Source organism: Fundulus heteroclitus, chromosome 6 (assembly GCF_011125445.2).
Source record: "Fundulus heteroclitus isolate FHET01 chromosome 6, MU-UCD_Fhet_4.1, whole genome shotgun sequence".
In the NCBI taxonomy this organism is placed as follows: Eukaryota; Metazoa; Chordata; class Actinopteri; order Cyprinodontiformes; family Fundulidae; genus Fundulus; species Fundulus heteroclitus.
In genome coordinates this window covers 30,665,081-30,688,816 of record NC_046366.1, presented here as the reverse complement: position 1 = coordinate 30,688,816, position 23,736 = coordinate 30,665,081, and the positions used below count along the sequence as shown (strand labels likewise).

Here is a 23,736-nt window from a genome sequence, read left to right as displayed (position 1 = left end):
AGGAAGTGAGGTACAGTGATGAAGTTAAAAACTTCTGCTGTGGGAAAAAAATCAAAGTATAGTCGCTACGGAAACAGTGTGTACTTACCAGGCTAGGAGAACAAAACTATTGAAAAAAAGTATAAAAGGTGAAACAGCAATCTTCTCTGAGCTTGTTCGAGCAACAAGATAAATGTTACAATAAAGGTGGAGACAGTTTTGAAAGGATGTCTAATAATTGTGACAATCTCAAAGGTCGCAAAAATAATACATTGTAATGACTTAATCTCATGCTATGTCATGCAAACACTCTGTCTGCACTGATAAAGATTCACTGTAGTAGTGAATGTTAGGAGTGACTGACATGGAGGGGGGTTGAGATCTATTTTATGATTAGGTCAGCTAACAGTAATTCTATTACTTTGGGGGTACCCACAGACATGATGTGGAGCATTTGACCTCATGATGGTCAGACCATATGGAAAAGGAAACAAAAAACAATGGTGACTGTATGGCAAAAAAGTATGTTCCTCTTTCTTTGCGCAACCAGAAGTCAGTAGATTTTACGTCCTTCAGTCCAATTTGGCATGAAATACACAGGACCTGTGGCATAACGAAATTAACATAATTTCTTCTCCCATTAGACTATTTGTAAATGTGTTGTTGTTTTTTAAATATTCCATCATTAGTGACAAGATGCGAATCAGTCTGACAGCAGCTCTAGCAAACATTTGTTCCTCAAATTCAGTACCATACTTGTTTTTTTTTTTTATCGTAATTCATTATCATTCAAAACAGTCTTTATCATTACATTTCTGCTACAGGCTTCACAGACTCCAGTTGTTTTGCTACGATATAGTCCAGTTCCAGCCAGTGTGGCTGTTCAGACGTTGCTGATGCGAACACTTAAAGGGCCATCTCTGACCCGGCCTCGGTCCTCGCCTCGCTGCTCCCTGTAGCTCTGCTCCAGGCGAATCTTCTCCGGGTCTGTCCCTTCAGACACAAGTCCGCCTCCATTGCTCTGGTATTCATGTTGTGAACTGGACGGTTTGAAGATGGGGGTCGTCATCGTCTTTGCCACTTTGTCAAAGAAGGAAAAGTCCGCTACGTATTTGCCCGACTTAGAGAGAGAAACTACGGGGGGGAACTCGTAGCCCCAGAGGATCTCGTCTGGCAGGTAGGACGTGCGGACCTGGCAGGTGGCTGAGGTCGGCTCTATTGTGGCGCTCAAGATCACCAGCAGTTCAAAGTCAGCCATCTCTGGATCTGTCCAGCCACCACCTGAGAGAGGAAAAAATTGAGTAATCTTAAAAAGACAACACAAAAAAGGGAAAGAAGACAAAGGCAATACTAACACTGATCTTAAGGAATTCTGGGTTTTCTTTAGATACTCTGGTTTCCTCCCACAGTCCACAGACATGCTTGCTCAATTCATGACCTATTCTAAATTCCCTTTAGATATGAATGCAAACATACATGGCTATTTATTTTTTAATTCAATTCAATTCAATTCAATTTTATTTATATAGCGCCAAATCATGAAACATGTCATCTCAAGGCACTTTACAAAATCAAGATCTAATAAAGCCAAAATTCAAGTTTATTTTTATATTGTCCTGTAATAACTCTATCTTGTCCTGGATTTACCCTGCCTCTTGCTCTAGAGACGTCTTGACTAGCTCCACAAACACTGATAGAATTCATCCACTACAAGGCATGGATAAGGAAGCAAATGAAAATGGAATTAGGAGGAAATATAGATATGCAGGAATAATACTGGAGCAAATAATATAAAGGTAAATGTACTATATATGAATAGCATTCCCCTAAGTTCTTTTCTCGTACGTTCAATGACTCTGTGCAGGAACTGCTTGCTTATGGGGGAAGTAATGTGGGTGGTTAAAAATAAAAAGGACACTCATTGATAACAAGGGCGTTGTACTTCCTCAGTTTACTAACTGCCAAAGAAGGCAATTTTTATCCCTCTGTTTCTAAGTTCATTAACAGACTTCTGACTTTTAAAAGCTTGAATTTGGAATTAAATGAAGGCATTTGGCATCTGTCATCAATCAAAAATCAAACCATCACTCCACAAAGTTTATTGTGGACTAAATCCAGAATTTTGTGTTAAACTGGCTGACGGAAGAATTATGCTTCAATGGACTTGTGAAGTTGTGAAGAAGGGCAGTCACACTTCATGTCTGCTAAAGGGTACCAATCAGAGTACATCCTTAACATGTGAAGCCAGTAGATTTCTGAATATGATCATTTGCAAACCCATCTCCTGGGCCTTAAAACTAAGAAAAAAAGGGCTGGACCAAATAATTAGCAAAACTGCAGGCGGGTCTTTTGATAATACAGTCAATTCATGAAACAAATAGGAATGCTGGGTTTCCTTAAACAGAAAACTTTTTGACCAATCTCTCTGTAGGATTTGATTGAATTTGACTTTGTCAAGTGCCTTGAGCTGACTAGTGTTGTGGACCGGCGCTATATAAATAAAATTTATTTGAATTGAATGCTAAAGTTGTTGGTATCCAGCACTTTGTAAAGTCAGATATAAATATGAAATTCTCTTTTTCACTACCATGTTTATTCTATGTTCATTTATGTTTTGCTTTTATTGCTTTGATGCCAAGTTTGGGAAGGGTTGCCCCCAGGCATGATATCAGCCAAATGTAAACGCTGTTCACATAGCACAGTACAGCTTTTTCACATTTGGGTCACCTCCTGCTGGGACGGGTCCCACTTGGAAGTAAAAGCCACAGTTGCTGAACTGTTGATGCAAAATGGTAAGATTGGGATTTTTTTGAACAGCTTTAATAAAAGTAAGTAAACTTAACTGTAAGGAGATCTTAATGAGATTTGCTACGTTCACATAAAACAACATAATTGCCTTGCACCATAAAGCTTATAAAGAGAAGAATTAGATATGTAAGAACTTTATAAATAGCAAGAAATATTTCATGGCATGATCATTGCAAGTTAGATATACCATGTTTACCTCACATAACCCTGCTACTTAACAAGGCCAGTACTACTCAGATGTTGCAGATATTAAATGATAATTATGTTAAAATGTATTGCTATGTTAAGCAGATGTTCTGTCTGCACTGCTGAAAACTTAGGCTTGGATACCACTGACACAGTGGCATAATACATATTTTGCAACCTTAGTCCTGATATACTCACACTATGTCACAATGAAACGGGGCAATAACAAATAAAACTCAAATTACATACATGTGGCAGGCCTCAACGCCTAATATAAAAACGCATAAAATTCACCTTAGGTTTTCACATTTGGATGTATAACATGTCAACCTAGGTGGCAAGAAGTAGAAGTGAGGTTTTTCTTCTTCAACAAATAGTAAAAAATTGTCTTTGTACAAAATGTGCTTTATCTTTAATGTGGCAAGAATTGGAGTTTTGTAATAATACAAGAAAAGGATAAAAATGGGACAAAGAACCAGTAATTGTTGTGCAGCAGAAAGAGCAAGTTACAAAGTGTCTTGCTCTTTCTTGAAGGAAAAAAAAATGCTTGGTTTCCCTTTTTCCAAGTTTAGCTGCGAAGTACAAGAATATGCTTTTTGAAAAAAAAAGCTATTTCTGTTTTATAATGCACAGCAATCCCTTTTTCCTCATTTTGAAGACTGGTAAATTTAACTTTTAGAGCTGTTCCTCTCTAAATTCTGATTTCAGCTAAATAGAAAATGGGTTTTGGAAACTTGTTTCATATGAATGAGCTTTTTCTCAGTCTCAACAAATGGAAAACACGCTAAACATGTGACAATACTAACAAATGACTAATTTCTCAACCAAACTTACCCTTGGCAGCCCAGGCTCTCAAGGGGCTGCTGTCATTGATAATGTGGTAGAAGGTGAGGGGAAGGATGAGGAAGGGACTGTCGCTGGAAGTGTCCACCTGAAACGGCACGTTTCTCTGATCCATACGGACTGTTTCGCCTTCCTTAGTCAGGGACGTCTGCAGGAGTTTCCCTGTCACCTGCATGAAATGATTTGCATCGTTTGTTTTAGCGCAGGTGATTCTCACGTTGAAACATTGCAAAGTAAAACAAATAATCTAAATACAATCTGGATGGAAACATATGTTAAGAAATAGCAAACTAGAATCAAATTAATGCCACAATAAATGCATGCCATAAACAAACCCAGCTGTGGTCCAACTACATATCAGTCAGGCTTATTTTGCTGTTTGAAGGAAGAGTATTTTGTGTCCATTCAGCATGTGCTCCTACCTGGCATCCCAGGAGGAGACTCTTGCGCATGTTGGCCACCCGGATCATCAGGCAGGGCTGGCCTTCATGAGTCGACACAACGGCATGTTGGCTGAACTTCACCGTCCCGCTTCGTTTCTTTGGCCGTGCAATCTGATCAGAAAGAAGCTCAGTTTAGATTTCTGTCAGGTATTTTTAATTAATTTATGTACTTGTTTGTTTTGTGCCTAAAACAGATCAAAGGACAGAGCCTTGAAAAGCCTTTCAACCCCCTTGAAGGTTTTCACATCACAAATGTCTGCTGAGTTTACACTGACGACCATCACAAGGTTAGGCATAACTCTAAAGTGGAGGTAAAATTATAAATGTGCACAATTCACTGCACAGCCTTAGGACTCTCTGATCACTGTCTCCTTAATCTCAATCGAGTTTAAAGGCAAAAATTTAAAACCTCTAAACTTGTGGTTATGGCTGTTAGTAGGTGGTTTATGAGTCATTGCTGAAGTTACGATCCTAGTTTGACTGCACAGACTGGAGTGCTTTTGAACCTGAATGAACTTGCTGAGACTGTGACATTTGTCTTTGTAAGGACGTGTAGAGATCAAGACCATTCACACATGCAACAGCAATGAAACCCGGTTCACATCATGTCTGAGGAAACTGCTTTCGACCAGCAGTGTGGATCAGTTCTAGCTCAAGCAGGCAAGGCCTAACCTGATCAGGGAGAACATGGCAGCTAAGAGAAGTGGTGAACAGGTGAAACAGCTTCTCAGCTAAGGGTCCTGAACATCACTGACTACATCTCCTTTGGTTCCTTGGATCCACCGTGCAGAGAATGTACTTCAAGCAACGACTGACGAAGCACAACCTTCCACAAGAGCTGCAGGTCGTCTTCTACGCTGCCATTATTCTGTCCCATCTACGTGCATGTTTGTCACTGTGTGGTTAGGCTCTTCCCTAAAACAGGACGGCTCCAAACTGCAAAGCACAGCTAGGTCTGTAGAGAGAACCACTGGAGCTGACCTCTCCTCCGTCAAGGACTTGGACAGGTCTAGGGTTAGAAAAGAGTGTGCCAACATCTTTGCAGAGCACACACACCCTGAACACAACCTGTTGAGACTTTTACTTTCGGGTTGGCGCTGCAGAGAGCTATTTAGAAAAGCCAGTCGCCACAGAGTTTCTCTAGTGAACACAAAGCACACCTCATAGACTGAAAAGTATATTTACACTACTGCATCCTTCCATTCTTTTGCCTTTTTATTACAAACAATGGCTGTACATATAAATGCATGTATACACTGTTCATACCTTTATTTTATTTCCTCTAAATGTTCAATATTCATACTTAATGTCTGAACCCTTCATGAGACTGAAAAGAAAAAGTGCGTGAAACTGAGGTCAGATTCCTCATTTGTGCACACAAATGTTTTAGCCAATACTGATTTTGTTTTTTGTTTTTCAAAATGTTTCACATGAAAAAAATTGGAAACAATTTGGAGCACAGCAAACAAGATTTCATCTGACCGGAAGGCTCTCCAGTAAGATGAGATAAGAGTTTAAAATATCGGGCCTACATGCAAAACTACATATGGTAGAAATCAACACTTTGCATCACCCTGAGCATGCACCATCCATGTTGAAACATGGTGGTTGCAGCATTATTCTTTGGAAATTACTGGTAACTCGAGACTGGAGCAATGGTCCACCAAATGTGGAAAAGTTCAAGGGGTGTGAATAAATTTGGCCCAAATAAGGGTAAACTGCAAGGGTTGGATTATTGAGGCTGAAGAACGCACTGGAAAGGACACTTTCTTTTGAAAGTTAGGTTCAGCTTATAACCTTGGCCAGAAAAGTGCCGGTGATGAAGATCTCCATGAGCATGGTGATGACCAGCTGGAGGATGAGGAGGATGATTGCAGCCGGACATTCCTCGGTGATGCATCGGAAGCCGTAGCCGATGGTTGTCTGGGACTCCAGAGAGAAGAGGAAGGCGGCTGTAAGGGTCTGCACCTGCATCACGCAGGGGGTGTGGTTGGACGGCGGGTCGAACTCTGAAATAAACACCAGCACAGAAAACAGGAGCTCAACGAGGTGACGGCGAAGAAGCAAAAGCTGCGTTACGTCTACATTTTCTGGAAGGTTTTTCTCATTGCCAGGAGTGGAAACATCAGTCATGAGAGGAAGAAGGGGAGGAGTGTTTGACCACACGTGGTTCAGTAACAGGAAATAAAACCCACACCGCAACTCTGTTAGTGTCAGTCAGTCCTCTGAAGAATTAGTGTACGTGTGCAGAGTACCCATGTTTTCATGTCTAATCTTTTCATCGTTCATGTTAAAAAGGTTAACTTATCTCTAAATCATTTAACCGACTTGCGGTCAGAAGTGCAACAGCTGTATTTTGTAGATTAAACACAAAGTAGAAGGGCATCAACGACAAGCCCAGAAGATGCACAGCGAAACGATGCTCAATTTCACACATTGTAGCAATTTCCTTTCTTCGTTCCTACACGTTTTTTGAATAACTGTTTCACGTATACGCATTTGACTTTTTACACCTTTTTCTGGTCTGCACGCCTCGCTCTGTGCAACAAAGCTGTTATTTTGTTTGCACTTTGGTTCCCATTTGCTCAGCTGCAAAGAAACTGTTGCACAAAACAGTGAGGTTTAAAAGAGGAAAAACTGAAATATTCACGACCAAAAAAGGACAAAAATCACACTGAGTCAAAGCTATGTTAGAGTTCAGAATGTTCCAACTTCTGCACCTTATCACCAGGCAGTGATAACGTGTTAGGGGAGGTTTTATGAAATCTGAATCACAGAGATGAGTTACTATTTCTCTTAATAATATCACCTGTTCCCATCAGAAAACAATGATGCACAGTGATGTGACACAAACAAAAAGAGAACTGTAAAAACTGCTGCGGGAATTTTATGTCACTTGTGTTCCTGTTTGATGTCTCTTAGCATTGTTCTGAGGCCGTTTTAGATCACAGGTCAAATATATTAGTTTTTAGTAAGGCCCTCTAATTAGGTAGGCTAATTTTTTACACAGTATTTTTTTAATCTGAGACTCAGTTCCCCTTTCTCTGTTGAGAACTAACCCTCCACCACTTCCTCTCATGTCTTCTTTTTTAGATACATATATGGTCTGGTCTAAGCGCAGCAAAAAAATATATATATCTTCTTAGTTTTTTAAATGTTTAAAAATTAACCCTATGTCTGGATCTCCCGCTCCTTACTTTGCCATCATCTTAGGCCCAAGATATATAACTTTGGATATTGTTAAATGGATATTTTACCCTTGATTTTTTAAAACAAAAACCAAATCAGACACAGTTTCTGTGCCATTGCCCACATTTCCCTACACCGAATAGGGGGTCGAAGTCAACCCACTGGAATTACATCCCTATGAGCTGTGAGGGTGATTGTGGATTGAGTGTGACTTATTGGTTTAATATAGTCCAAAGACCCGAATTGTTCGAAGAAAAAAAATGTAAAACAGGAAACAACAAAGTCCCCATAGTCGACCACAGAGGAAGAAGCATTATGATTTTGGGGCAGGATCTTCTGCTGACTATAGAGGGCAAATTTAGTGCACTTAGATAAGAATCTTGTAACCTCAGGCAAGAACAATGAAGATGGGACATTGATGGGTCTCCCAGAACAACTAAAACATATCAACAAGACTGCAAATCTCTAAAAACACTGAGCTAATTTACAGTCACCAATCGACAGCCATGAATGCTAAAGGATTTGAAGAGGATTTAAAGAGGAGTGGGCCAAAATCCCTACTGAGAGGTTCTCCAGGCCATGAAAACAACTTTAAGAAACAGCTTCCTGTCCGGAACTGCCAACAAAGCTCGTTCTAGCAAATGCAAAGTCATGTTTTGTATGAGATCAAATGCTTATTTCACTCTATACCATGCAAATAAACTTGTAATTCATAATTCATGTGTTTGCGCTGTTGATTCCTTTTGGGTTGATACTTTGTCTTCATAATAGTTTTATCAAAAATGATGAGACTGCTCCCTTAAAATCCAGTGGCAATATTTTATATTATATATTATTGTAGTTTTATCAAGTATAAACAGTTAAACCTTATGAGGTAATGCATATTTTTGTGAAATTTGGGTCTTGAACATATAGCCTCTGATCAACAATAAATTGGGAATACTGCTCTGTTTATATCCACAAGCAAGCCTGGAGTCTGCATGTTCTCCCAGTGCATGTGTGGGTTCTCTCCAGGTACTCTGGCTTCTTCCCAAAGTCCAAAATCAGTGGCGTTTAGGTTAATTGGTCTCTCTAATTTACCTCTATGTGAGTTTGTTTGTAGTTGCTTGGCCTGTGTGTCTCTGTGTTGTCCTGTGATGGACTGGCAACCTGTCTAGGGTGGATAGAGGAGATTATTTTTGCCCAACTGCTGGAGGTAGGCACTGGTTTCCCTGCAACCCTGCATGGAAAAGTGGGTATAGATGATGGATGGATGGATGGATGGATGGATGGATGGATGGATGGATGGATGGATGGATGGATGGATGGATGGATGGATGGATGGATGGATGGATGGATGGATGGATGGATGGATGGATGGATGGATGGACAAGCAAACCTTTAGCCTCACTACCTCTTCAAGTTGTTTGTAACGGTCTATTCTGGAGTTCTGGGAATTATGTCATCGTCTTAGACTCACTGACAGCATTTCCATTTGGGTTATTTTTTACAATCCGCTGTTGATTCATTATGAAAACTAAACTACTTCTCTGATAAAACTGCCCGTGCTTAAAGTTTCTGGATGATTCAGTCAAAGTTTGGACTGGAGAACTGGACTTTTGGCCGGGAAGTAAAATGTTGTTTCTGTTTCATAAAGAAATCACCAGGAAAACATTACCGAAATTACAGAACCGATGACATGAAACTGTGGGATAAACGCTGATGTCAGTTCTGATCAAAACCTTGGTTTCAGATGGAATAGAAATGGAAGATGAAATTTGTGGGTGATCTGGGGAGTAGGGGGGGGGGAGTGTGAAACCGTAAGAAGGTACTTTTCTGTCAAAACCTCTGCTTTCTTACCCAGCAGGTCTCCGTGCACCAAAGCCAGCAGGTACCACACAACCCCAAAGACAAACCAAGTTCCCGCAAACGTTGCTGTGAAAAGGAAGAACTTGTAGCGCCACGGCATTTCAAGAAAAGTTGTCCAGAGGTCACGCATGTAAAGGGCGTTCCTCCCACTGACGTGTTCAATGCGCATGTTGCTACGGCCATCCTTGGTCAGGATGCGCCTCCTCTTCCTCAGGGTCCCGCTGCCAGCGGACGAACTACCGCCCAACAGTGGCTTGAGAACGTCGGTTTGCGTCTGGGAGTGGCAAACTTTATGGGGAGAGGAACTGCGAGAGCTGGGCGGTGAGGCAGAAGTCATCTGATGAAAAGCAAGCAGAAAAAGAAGAAGTTGAAGTTGTTCATGCTTCACTTAGTTAACTTATTTAACTTTTCTTAGTAAAAGCCCGTGGATAACAGCAAATTGACTATAACTCATAAGCAGACACTCCTCTTCTGACAAACAAGCTGGTTTAGTGTTAAGCTTAGGCGTAAAAACCACAAACTTCCCACAACGACTGCAGGTTTCGGTAGATCGTTTGGTAACTTCCCTGCAGAGAAACATCCTCAAAGTGAAAGCAAAAAAAAGAAAACATTACACAAAAAGTCATAATTTAAATAATTACATCTCGCTTTGTTTGTGTTTTTTCTGTCATGGTGAAAATCCTGACATTATTAATGCAGAAAGTGGGTAATTTCTGCTCATGTTTTGGAAAAAACCCTAAACTTTTTTTTAACCAACACTCTTGTAGAAAGAAGCTGCCACTTAGTTTTCTGCTGAATTTGATGGTTACATGTAGCGACCATCATATGATGCCATCATAGGGAGAACACATCCTTCCCTTTAGTGTGTAAGATCTCTGCATATATTGTTTTCATGCAAAACGACCATGGCGAGACAAACACTTCTCCTCATTATTCGTAATATTCAAGGCCAGTTTGAGGGACGCTGGGGGGGAGAGAGTAGCCCCATTTACACTACCCTTTTTAACCGATCCATGCCGAGCTCGGTCCGAGCTTGGATCACATAACCGTGCCGAGCTTGGTTCTGACGACCGTTTACACATCACACTACCACGGTTCCTCGCCTCCTAGTGACGATCCACGGTACTACTGCTCTCTAGGATTGAAGGAGGGACTCAAGCAAATCAAAATGGCGGCGCCCGTAAGTGTCATGGTTTTTATATGTCCTGCCCACATGCAGACACAATACGGAAGACAGAATGCAGTTTAAAGGTGTTTATTAAAGGGTTCAGGTACAGGGATCGCACGGGTGTGGAGATCCATCAAGGTCTGAACGTCAATGCCAGAGGAACTGTGGGAAGAGGAGGAGAGTGTTTACGAAAGACTAGACCAGATAGAAAATCCCAGAAGCCGAGCCGCTTACCGTTTAGTTGAGCGAACCTAACCGGGGAGGGGAAGGTGAGGGAAACTCTGAGGCCGAGTGTTCACGAAGATGGCCGGTGGTTAGCAGCTGGGGGGCGGACTGATGGCAAGGCGGCGAAGGATCCGGAGCGAGCCATGACAGACAGGGGAGACAGATGGTTTGACCAGAGATCAGAGGGAACCAGCAGAATCCAGGGAAGGGAAACTTTGAGCTCAGCTGGGTAACATCCAGAGAGTACGAGGGGGAATGCCAGAGCAACATCTGAGCTTCTGGGATTCTTGGAAGCTGGTTCGTCGAGCGAGACGTCAAGACAGGTGAGTAATCCAAACACAAAACACGACTGGGTAAGGCTCTAGCGTCTTCCATCTGTCCGTGCCTTCCTTAAGACGCCAGTGAACAGCGTTCCAAACGAGCCGCAGGTGTGGGCCACGCCCCCCAGCAAACTAGAACCACCTGTGAACCAGAGTTAGAGCACCAGCCAGAGAACCCTGACAGTAACATTCAGGAAGTTATGTTTGGTTATAATTGTGATATTTCGTTGTTTGCGGCGAAGAAGGCAACCTTTGGTGAATTTACTTGACAGAGTCGGCTTTTGGGAAGTGGATAAGACAAACGAACATCTAATCAGGGATTACAGACGCAGGAAACAACGACAGACGTTGAGGTTCATCACACTGCACCTTATTTATATTTACTGACCAATTTTATGTAGTACAATGCGCTAAAAAAACTGTTAAAATGTGTAAGTACGACTTTGGTTAGCAACGAAGCCGCTCCGGTGAATGAACATTAGGAGCATTACGGTACACTGTGTTACTACCTGATTGGACACTTGACCTGTCTACAAGACTGCCTGACTGTAATGTCTAAACTAGAAGTGCTTTCATGTAAAGGCCCCCACATACTCGGATATAGTTCACTCCATGGAGGTCCACGCGTACTCGAAGCGGACTCTGTGCGGACACTATGCTTACAGATACGTGCAGAGCTCAATCTTTACAACAGTGTATGCTGTTCCCACTGGCAGAAAGTCTGGGAATTGTAGGAATTTGACACAAGAAATGTAGGCAACAGTACGCTTGACTATGAATGTTAAAATGTCTGCAGAGAGTCAGCGCGGAGCTCACAGTATGCGCACAGTGCACCACAGTATATAGGAGCCTGTAGGCAGCCCACGCCCAGAGTACACGCTAGCCACAATAAACCTAGAAAGTTAATTCAATTTGAAAGTTGCGTTTATTTTGGATTCAGTCCAACTACTCTGTCCTCCTTACAGAGACGGACAGAGAGCTGTGTGCATGGAGGGGGAGTGATATTACACACTTGGGAAGAATATCTAGTATGCCTTATAATTCGGTGTGCCTTATGGTCCGAAAAATACAATTATTGTTCTAGTAAGTAGCTTTTCACCTACATATATGTCAAAGACTGCTCCTTGGTGGTCAGAAAAACTGTTTAAGCATATCTATCAAAAATAAGTTTATAAACTATTCTTTGATACCCTCTTTTGGAAACATAAAGCTATGCTTACAAGGTTGCTGATTCATCTATAACATGATTAGCTGTCGCACACAATTCAGAAATATGCCTGTGGAGCTTGCCCTAGCTTTACCAAAAACGGAAATAGAGTGTCTTCAGCTATCCTTCTACACCATCTGTCTTCCTTCCTCTTGCATAGTTCCTGTGAAACCATGCACTCGTTCTAAAGAAACACCATCAGTAAACCTCTTATGAGACAGAGCAACAAATGTGTATGACAAAAACAACAGGATAATTGGGCATAAAACTGAAACTGCTACAGATAAGTGAGTTGATGTCAGTTTTCAGAGATTACAGTAATAAGAGATTATGTCTCATATATATTATGTCTCTCTATATTAGTATTACAATAATAATATAAGATTATATCTTTTTTTATTATCAGGGTCTGACCCTGATGCAGGCCATGAGTTGAAATCCGTTGGTGAGCAAATTGACTACCTACAAAGGAAATTTCACTGGACTGAGTGCCCTCAAGTGGTCAGACAATTGTTAGCCAAACTACACAGAAAGTAGGCAATGCCATCAGTTTCACTTTCAGTTTGAAGCATCTTGCATTCTGAAATGAGTAAGTCACCAACAGTGCAGACAGTTTTTGTACCATGTTGTTTGAGATTAGGCAACTTCTTATTTCTGTGATGTTTAAAGTGTAATTTGCGGCAGCAGGTGAAACTAATTAGGGTGAACTGAGCGGTGACATGAGTAGAGTGGAGTAGAGAACGGGGAAAACAGACAATCAGTCTAAAAAATATAAACCAAAAGCCCAAACCGTGACACCCTGTGGCGAGTCAGACTTAGGAGTTAGACTTGCAAACATTGGGAGCATTGATTGATGTTGTTTAGTGTTTGTTACTGCTTTGAATGTTAGCCCAAGGTAGCAATGATGTTGCCAACATCACTTTACCAATAAGAAACTGCACCCATTCTGTCCTCCATTGCCTCGGCAGCGTCAGCTTCAGGTTTTGCTGACTCAGCGCCTTATGCCAGCGGCTCACACTGACAAAGCTCAGCCCCTAATGGGCTTCACAAAACCTCTATCAACTTCGAGTGACAAGGATGTGAGAAATCCTCCAACTCAAAATAACGATCCGTGGCAAAACCACTAGATGTCATCCTGGTCACTCTTCATGTTCACTTTCCCTCATCCTAACCACAGCCCCACTTAACCCCCACCGCTCCCCTCCCCACATGTAGCCCCGTTTCTCTTTGAACCCTCCACTTTGGTCGCATTTTTCAAAATTTGTCTGGGGGCGTAGTTATGCCTTTACTTCGGGGTGAGTTATACTTTAAATAGCTGTAAAGCTTATAGTTGTGTAAGTTCTGTAGCAGTGGTGTACATGTGCTGTCTGCATGATCGCTGCTGTACCTATGCTACAGATTCTTTGGACATGACCAAAAACCACAGACTCGCTTTGCTGGTGATAAACTGTGCATGCTACAGCGTTAAATGTGTCGGAAGTCAATGCCAGAGATTCATCTGCCTAAAGGCTAGTTCATACGGCAAACTTTTAAAATAGTCGTCCGATTTTCAAAGCCAGAGAGACACCACATGTAAAGATAAATAAAATCATAGATAAAACAGGTTTGATGGTACAGTGTGTGTGGTGTCCAGTCAGATGACAAGCACAACACACCACACGTGAACAGATTTCACTCAGGCTCATTCAGACATCAGAAATCTTGTGAAACCTCTCAAGATCAAATGTGAGTTCAGAGTGAATAAACATGGACGACGAGTAAGGACAATGGCGACAGTTTGTGCATAAAGAGGTTTGTGCGACAGAATGGATGCATAAAGAGGCCTCTACGTTTGCTGCACTATGATATTGAGTTGAGTTATTTGTTCTTTTCTAACTGTTTCACTCACCGCGCTTTCTGATTGGCTACACGTCACAGTCAACAGGCTGCGTGCTCGTCTATCCTCGGGGAACACCACACACGCTAAGATATCGAGGTAAGACAATCCAACATGCTGAACATCCACAATTTGAAGTCGGAGCGATCCTGACGTTCTACTTAGCGGACCAGATCACTCTTAACACACCACAGATGGCAGGAATATCTCTTAAGATTATCTTACAAGTCACCCCGTTAGTCAGGGCCAGTCAGAAGGGGAAAATCGGGGCAAAAATCAGGCCTTAAGGCAGCAAATCTTCCTAGACCCTCAAAAACAAGGCAGTGGGGACTGATAGGCTATTAAGATAATAATGAAAATGGAAACGATTAAATCAAGAGAAGAAGTCAGCATGGAGTACTGAACTTAAAGCCATAGTTGGGAAACCTGATCAGAAACACTGTTTGTTACACTGGGCAAAAAAAATGGTCCTTCCATCCTGAAAGTAGTCAAAACATTATGTATGCAGAAAACGGAGGTTTAAAAATTATATCTCTGTGGGAGCCAAAACGAAGGGTTGTCAGAGTTCTGGTTCTGCCCTTACCTTACTGTTCACATGTCTTTACAATCCTAGTCTTTATAATCAGAACTGAGTTATTGCATGAAATTCAAGCGGGATTCATTTAGATTTAAATTTTTAGGAAGGCCAGCGCTGTGCCAGAATGGGAGACAGAAGGACTTGCAAAAGTAACATCACTGCTGGACAGTGTCTCCCCTGTCACCCTGTGCATGAAGCAGTTGCAGAACTGGAGAGCTCCGTCCACTGTCTGACCATCCTAGGTACACAAAGGAGTGTCATCACAGATCCTTCCTCCCAGCAGCTATTAGACTTTATAACCATCACTGTTTGTGTTTTTGTGTATAAATATATATACATGTTTTGCACATTTTTAAACCAGCCTACTCTGCTGCACATTTATTTAACCTGAGTATACTACTTCTAATAAATGTATAGGATTTCCTACTTTTCTACAGATTTTTTTAAATTTGCCTTTACTGTACAGTCTCTTATTCTTATCAGTAGAATACTTTTAAAGCATTCCTGTTAGGTTTTTCAGCGTCTAACTACTTCTGCATACTTCAACAGATTTTAACAATTTTGGTATCAAAACATTCAGCTCATTCACCACATTACCGCTATATCTCATGGTAATTATATCTTTTATAAATTTTCAAAACAGTTAAGTTTTTTGCCCTCATGGAAATTAACGGAAAATCCTTCAAATTCTTCAAAAACTTTGTGATTTTTCAAAGTTTACTGCTTCAGCCTAATCTCAGCTAGAAACTTCATTCAAAAAAAAAAAAAAAAGAAACTTCATTCAAGCTTTAAAATGTTCACACTTCCTTCAGCTATCTTCAGCTACTTCACCTTTTTCAAAATCTTTTGGTGCCTTTCTCCTTCAGCTGTTGTCCTTTCATGTTCACATCGGTTATTCTTTGATTTTAATGTGTTTTTTAGCTAGTTTTTTTACTCTTCTTCAGGGATCTTCAGCATCTTCTGCTCACATCATTCTGCAGAACAGCATTCTCACTGCTGTTTCGCAGGAACAGCTTTTTCTAGTATTTTTTGTCTTGCTGCTATATTTTGATTTTTTTTTCCTGTATCTCCATTTGCCTTTCACTTTTCTGCTGGTACACTTGAATTTCCCAACTATGGGACAATAAATTATATTTGTATTTCAAGTATTTGTATTGACTGATTATTTAAAAAAAAATCATCACAATTAAAACTGTGATTACTGCATTAAAATTTAGCACTTATTCCAGTTATTAGCCACAACTCGTTTACTGGGGATAATGGATCTTTATGTTATCTAAGAAATCTATCTTGCATTTTGTTTTAAAAGAAAAAGCTGAAGCTGAAATGTACAAAAAGTCACAGAAGTGTGATATGCTTTAATTGCTGTAAAGTCCTGACTGTAATCCACTCCTGTCACCCACAGACTGTTACTGTTTCCTCCACACATTTTAACAGGCTCAGCTACACTCAACGACCCCCAGAGGCCAAAGATTAGGATAACCCACAGGGGGAAAAGGTAATGAGAAGGAAAGAGAAGTGAAAGGAGCAGTGCAAGGTACATTAACCCCACAAAGCACCCACACAGAGATTCATTTGTGACTCCAAGGAGAAGAGATAACTGAACGCAACAATTAAGGTGCTAATCTTTGAGCAAAACTCGAACCTTTACCTAGATAAGGTGGTTTTTAAAAAAGCTTACTGTTAATTCTGGGTAGCGACATTTAGTTGGACAAAGAGTCGAGTCCTTAGTAGAAACTCGAGACAGCAGTGAAAGTGAGAGTTTGGACGGTTTGGGCTTTTTCTGTACCTTTACAATGTCTCTCTCAGAGATTTCTACTAAATGTCTACTTTCCACTTGTTGCATACAGTCTTCTTAGTCACAAGACCTTTGGAAAAATTCAATAATGATATCAAGCAGCATTGTGTCACAGTAAAACCACACTGCTTTTTTTATGTGGGAGATTTCAGTCGTATGTCATTGTGGGTTTTTAAATGTTACAACTTGTTCACAAACCTAGATTTTGAAAATTACATTTCTATTGAGACTCTATTAAATGCCAACGAAATAGATTCTTCCCAAAGTTGATAGTAGTTTGTTGTTTTACATTTACACCTAACATAAATAAAGAAAAATACCAACTGGAAGTACAGAACTGACCATAAAGACAAATGAAACTCTTTGGAGGCCGTCCTCGATATTTGCCTGCTGCTTCCAGAGATGGGACGTTGATTTTGATTAGTTTAAATTAAATTTCTATTTTAATCAATATACACGTTTTTATACATAACAACGGTGCTGTTAGAAAAATGCTGGACATTTGTTGGTTACATGAATTGTCCTGACAGTTGGGTAGATAGTTTTATTATTGATAGAAAATGTGCAACATGTCTGAAAACTTACCCTCAAAAATAAGCATTAAGGTACAGCAGCTGTCACTGCTGCACTTTGCTCATATAAAAATAGAAGTGACCTCAGCAAACCAAAAACTTTATTTTTCACGATGGTCAGAGCATCTACGATTATTAAATTATTAAAAGGTAATCAGAGATTTCCCACTTCCATGGCACGACACAGTGACCTATTTGTGTTGCTTAGCTACTAGAAAATGGCTATGCTAATAAACCTCCCATCCCTACATTTACAGTAAAAAGTTTTTTTTTCTGTCCAACCATCAAGGGAGTCTGATGAGACAAGGATTGAGTAATTTGAATCCCACACACCAAAGGGTGTGTCTTGCCCTAACCAAAGGACGTCTATGTAGTCCAGCACTTCGTTCCCACTGTTAAGTACAGTGGAGGACCTGTGATGATGGGATGTTTGATCCAAATCCACAAAGAAATGGTTCTCTAGACACAAAAATCCACCTTATTTCACAGTCTTCTCAATTACTGGACCTAAAACTTTTCAAGTCAAGTCAAGTTTATTTGTACAGCGCATTTCAGCATTAAGGCGGTTCAAAGTGCTCAAAGAAGAGACAGAGAAGAGCCCAGAATATAAGACCCAAGACTGAATGATGCAGAAAGATTGTGCACAGAGGATTGTTCTAAGAACCCCCATTCCAACATTTCAAGATGCAGCAGAAGAGTACATACTGTTCTATTAGCAAGAAGGAGTTGTGAGAAGTATTAACAGCGGGGGTGGCAATCATTGTGGTCCAAGGATTGCATGAAAAACTTTTTTTTCTAACATGATTGAATGTACTCAAATAAATTGTTGAGTTTTTGTAATTATTCAATGATATTTTGCTACGACAGTAAGTAAAAAAAAATGTAATTGCAAGGCTGAGGTGGCAATCAGTGTGGAGGGTATACCCAAACTTCTTAAACAACTTAGAATGAGTGAGGACAACATTACGGTTTGAAATGGAGCTTCTGTTTTTAACAATGTGGAGAAAAGTACATTCTTCTGTCAAGCTTATGCTAACCAGTGCACTGATTGAACACAAATTACTCTCCGTCATTTATTATTGGGTCGTGGTCCACAATTCTGTTCATGATAAATGTGAAATAGTATAAACTGCCCAGTTCTGTGCAAGATGGCTTGTTGTTTTCCTCAGCAGGTGTCTGTGCTTTTATGCTCAGATGTAAAGTAATTGCCCAGAGCAAGTATGTCCGCGCACGTAATAAAAGTGTGCATTTACATTCCCGAGCCTGGCTTACATAACCAGTCATATTTAATTAAGTCGCACTGCTGTGATTATGCAAGAGGGAGCTTCGTAATTACAATGACACCATTGAAAGCTTCTCACTCTCTCAACTCTGAGTCACCCTCGCCCAGTTTCCGCTCGTAGCTCCAGCTAAAACACTGCGCTCACGTGTTCATGGAGCAAAACAACATCCATCTCAGCCGCGTATCGGATAACCGATGGACTCAACGGGAGCAAGTGCGACCGACCTCTGCAGCCGGCTGGATCCGGTTACCGTGGCAACCGTACTGTACACCGTATCTTTAGATGGAGAAAAAAAAAAAAACCTGAATCAAAACTTTTTTTTTCTTTATGCCAGACAATGGGGTCCTGGATGTTTTTCTGATCTCTCTCTCTCTCTCTCTCTCTCTCTCTCTCCTCTTCTCACTCCTTCTTTCCCCCTCACTCTCCTTTGCCCCTCTCTGTACACAGGAATGCTTTGTTGGGAGCTGAGATAAAAGAAACAAAAGATGCCATTCACGGAAACGACTCTGTGTCCATTTGTGTGTGTGTGTGTGTGTGTGTATGTGTGTGTGTGGAGGGAAAGTAATTGCACGCATTAGTCCTTTCTTCTATACTTCTGCATATGTTACAGTGCAAAGTCCTTGTTGTTGTTGTTTTAAAAAAAAAAAAAAAAGGGTTTTGTTTCAGTCTGATTGAAAGGGCTTTATCTTGATTCTGAGGTTGGAAAACCCCTCAGGTTTGGTTAGGGATAGTGTAGGAGTTGTCGAAGGTTGGCGTGAGGAACCTTTAAAGGTGTGTGTATGTGTGAAAGAGAGGGTGAGAGAACTTTTAAGAGGAAAGGAAATAGGAAAAAGATCTGACAAAAGCCCTCATTAATATTCTGGGTTGAGGAGTAATCCTCCTCCATCTCTCTATTTCTTCTCCTTTTTTGCTTTTGCATGCAAACACACACACACACACTCAAACACACGTACCCTTCCACCCCATCAGCTTGTTTTCCTCTCACCTTACTTTTCTTGATTCACAGGAATCCTGCACCACAGTAGCCTCACAAGACATCAAATTCAGCCTATTTTAAAGCTTTGCACATTAAAACATTTCAGTCTACCCCCTTGTAGCGCTACGCACTCTTCATTTCGAGTGAATCACGTACTAGAGCAAAAACAAGGAAAATAAGCATCAAGCACACCGGTAAATATATTTCTGAAATGACCCATGGATGTTAAATTCCCACCAGATCCAGGTCACGACCAAAGAAATTCACACATACAAAGAAATCTAACCAACTTAGCAGATAGATTATGTGCTATAAAGTGCATTGAAACAGAGAATAAGCATTGATTACATGAAGAAAAAAAGCTGAAAAAATGGCAGATGGCCAAGAACATACCTGGAATATGTCTTTATTCAAATAAACGTGCTCCCTATCAAAGGTTTCTCCTTACCAAGGCATCACACCAGGAGCATCTCAAAATCAGTAAAAACAATGAACCCTTCCAGAATCTTTGCAACCTTATTGCAAAAATATTGAAGGCATTGGTTATAGACGTCTAATCTGCTGAATATTACTGTGAACACAGCTGGGAAAGATATAATTTCATTATAAACCAGCCACCATCAGGTGATACCTAAAATATATCCGAGAGAAGACTCAAAAGAAAAAATCAGAACCACTTAGAGAGACCTGGAATTAGCAGGTACATGGATTTAACAAATGTTCAATGTGCAAGACTCCACCGCAGAAGAAAAGGCAATTTGAAATGTGTTTAAAGTTTGCTGCAGAACATTCCAACAAACCTATAAAATACTTGAATATAGCCGCAACGGACCAGAAACCAGAATCAAACTCTTTTGATGCCACTACAAGCACCGTGTTTGGATCAGAAATGGCACTGCATGCCAGAATGTCCCCCCAACAGAGATGTTTGATAGTGGGAATATCTGCTTTTTAACTTTATGGTACTGTCAGATTTCATGATGTTGAAGGAAGGGTGAATGGAGAAATGTGCTGAGATATTCTTCACAACAATTAAAGAAGATTAAATGAAGGTGATGGGGACAATGATGCCAAACATGCAGCCAATGAAAGTCACTGTTTCTTTAAAAAAATCAAAATAAAGCCGCTACTATGATCAGATAAATCCACAGAGCAGAATTGTTTGAAAAGCAGAGTCCATAAAAGATGTTCCCCTGAACCATCAACATTTGAACAGAGTTTGTGTGAAGAATGGGTCCAAATCCCAGCTCGGTTAAAATTCATGTACTCTTTAGAGCTAGTTCCTCCATACAGGGAATATCCTGAAGTTGTCATTACCAACAAAGGTTTTTCCATGAAGTCTTTTATCCATTTCAGAACAAATTCCCTTTGATGTGTATTATACATTGCTTCCTTTGTGGATTAATTTGTTTCAATGTCTTAGTATGGATTCACTGCAACAACGGATCTAAAAATAAGTAAAATGTTCATAAAGTTAGTGTATTTATCCTTGATTTGAGCAGGTAAATAAGATTATCTGCCAACGGAATGAGTATTTTGAGCACTAAAATAAGATAATTAGACACTCTGCACTTAAAATAAGGTGATGGAGATGAATTGTTCCTATTTTAAGTGCAAAAATCTCATTCCATTGGCAGATCATCCTATTTACCTGCTCAAATCAAGGACAAATACACTCATTTTAAAGAATATTTTACTTATTTCTAGTTCCATTTTTGCATTGTATACTTATCTTATTATCAATGTCCAAAGTGAATTTCATGTTAATGGCCCGATAGGAATATAAAATAAACATTGACGTTTTCATTTTCCCAGCGAGATCACCCTTCCTGATGTTGGACAGGGATGCTCTCATGAATGAAGCTTCACCAGTGCATGAAATTGTAATGATTTCACCTTAAATGGTCAATTTCTGGGCTTAATTTCTGTGCATAACTGATGCATCATTGATATTAGAAAGATAAACTTTCTGATCATGTTAAAAAGCCAAGCACAAAAGTTAAAAAGTTTAGCTGATCTATTGTAACGTTTGCATTACAATATAATTTCAAATACAATATATTTCAAATACTTTTGCAATTTTTTTTTCAAATAAAGCCTTTTTTTGGTGCACATTTAGTCAATTTTATGTATATTTTGATGTCTAATGGCTTTATTTGGTTTATATACAAAAGTTCTTTCCCACAGTTTGTTGCCGACTCTCTGAACTCGAGTACAGTGGAGGAACATTTTCAACTTGGCTCCGTTTACTTCCTAGCGTTGAAATCAAACCATGAGCTTTGAACAATTCAGCCATTGTAAAGAAAACAGTGTCCACTTTCTGTTTTTTTTTTTTATCCAAGTTACTCTTTATAATGACACATATTGTCCAGATTTTGCAACAAATTCCTGTAAAAGAGTCATTTCAATTTAAAAAATGTTGCAGTATTACCACTTCTCATAATATCACATGTAGAGTTCAGATATTAAGGTTTTTTGAATAGTAACACAAAAGCAAATTAATTCAAAAAAATTAGTAAAAGTTAAAAAAAATCTAATCAAGAGAATAAAAAAATTATGCAAATTGAATAATTTAGATTATGCAAACAATGAGACATCAGTTCTATTTCACTCTTGATTTATTGCCTCAGCTTTTGTGCTGATAAATGAGTTTTCTTACCTTCTCAGAGCAGACTGTAAGCTAATTGTCAGGTGCAGTGAGGATTTTGGAGCCCAGAGCCTCAGCCTTTTGCTCTACATATCTTCTCTGCTGTCATACACATGCTCACAGGACACAGTCTGGACTGTAATTTTGCAGCCTGCGTCCCACGATACTGTACTCGAGCAGAATCGTGGGGCCTCTCATTGGCTCGTTGGGCTCCCGTTTCGAACCCGAACCCCGTCGTCTCGCTGCCCGCAATTTCTTCCCAAAGTGGCAGGACTTGGCTTTTATAAAAGGCCTCCCTCTCTCGGTTTTTCCTCTTTCCCTCCAAGTCCCTCTCTCCCTCACTCCTGAATTCCTGTTGTGTACGGATTATGCCCTGTGTAATTGCTGCAATAACCGATCATCGTTCCCTGCTGAGCCAGTTCAGTCCCAAGATATCGCATGTAATGTACTGTCCATGCATACTGCACATCATTGTCAGGGAAGAATGAGCTCTTGCAGATGCTAGTTTAATTCTATGGTGTTATCTTGCACTTTTATTGCGGTGGAAACAATTAAACATAACTTCGAAGTGTCGCAAAGTTTGCCGAAAACTTGCTGCACATGCAAAGAAGCACATGTTTTGGATGTCCCATGTGCTACATGCCAACGAAATGGTCCGGCAACACAAAACCTCTGCAGAAAGCGCACACACACTTCCGCTCATGCACAAAGATGGACCCACAAAACCCCTTTTAGACAACCCACAGAGCCCCCTATTCACCCTTTCTGTGGCCGGCGTTTGCTGTGTCCAAGAGCATCTGTACGGAGCGTCCTGTGAGGCTCCAGCACATAAAGGAGGCACGGCCGTGAGGCGAATACAAGTGCTCGCTCTGCAGCAGGAGAGGGTGACAATGCATTATTTCAATGAAAAGGCAGGAGCAGAGGAGGACCTCTAGTCAAACGTGTGAAGGGTTCCTGTGACACTGCGTGGTTCAAAGTGCAGACGAGGCATGTTTTAACTCTACCACTCTGTAACCTGCGTGGTGGATTTAAAAAAAAAAAAAAAACCCTGCAGGGACTGGAGAGTGTTTCTGTCATTGATATTAATGGATAGGACATCCCCTATAAGCAAATAAGGCTAGTGATGTGCTCACGCAGGCGCCGTTGCTATGCATTGAGTCTTGACTCCAACAAAACCATGCTGTTCTAATCAGAAATGTCCACATCTGTCACAAAATGGTCGTAGCTCCCTTAATTCTTAGCCGATTTAAAAAATAATATGGCTCAAATTACAAATGGGAAATTGCTGATGTTAACATACACAGAAATATTCCCTAAAGGTAAATCCATGAGCAATGTGGGAACTGTGCAATCATAGTGTTGATGGTTAGACTTACTGTCCTATAAAGAGCACCATGCTGTCAATTTATTTTTGTACAACTCAAGCTGCATTATTGTATCACAGCTGGTTGGTTTACAGGCTAAAAAGAGGGTTTCAAGGGTGGACTGGCCATCGGGACATTTCCTGGTGTGTCACGATGCTTCCGACAGCCCGTCTCTCTCTCACGGTGGATCTTTTCACTTTCCAAAGACATTTAATGCTACTGGGAAATTACGTGATGGATCAACACAAATAAATGGATAACTATGGATTACAAGGAAGATGATACATGTGTTTTTACAGGTGAATTCTGAACATTGTGACGTGCATTTCTATTTGGCCCCTCTTAGCCCATACCTTGTGGAACCACCTTTTGCTATTAATTAGCCTACAGCTATATGTCTTTTGAAGAATGTCTCAACCAGCTCTGT

The 23,736-nt window shown here is 40.4% G+C and overlaps 1 protein-coding gene across 1 annotated transcript; it reads right to left on the bottom strand.

The window, feature by feature from the left end:
* Positions 1-369: 369 nt before the first annotated feature.
* On the bottom strand, positions 370-22,233 carry LOC110366800 (ATP-sensitive inward rectifier potassium channel 10). Its single transcript, XM_036138590.1, has 6 exons — positions 21,958-22,233; positions 9,288-9,633; positions 6,057-6,268; positions 4,239-4,370; positions 3,808-3,985; positions 370-1,260 (listed from the first exon to the last, which is right to left on the bottom strand). The coding sequence occupies exons 2-6, from the start codon at positions 9,631-9,633 to the stop codon at positions 863-865; spliced, it is 1,266 nt and encodes a 421-aa protein (XP_035994483.1). The 5' UTR covers positions 21,958-22,233; the 3' UTR covers positions 370-862.
* Positions 22,234-23,736: the final 1,503 nt, after the last annotated feature.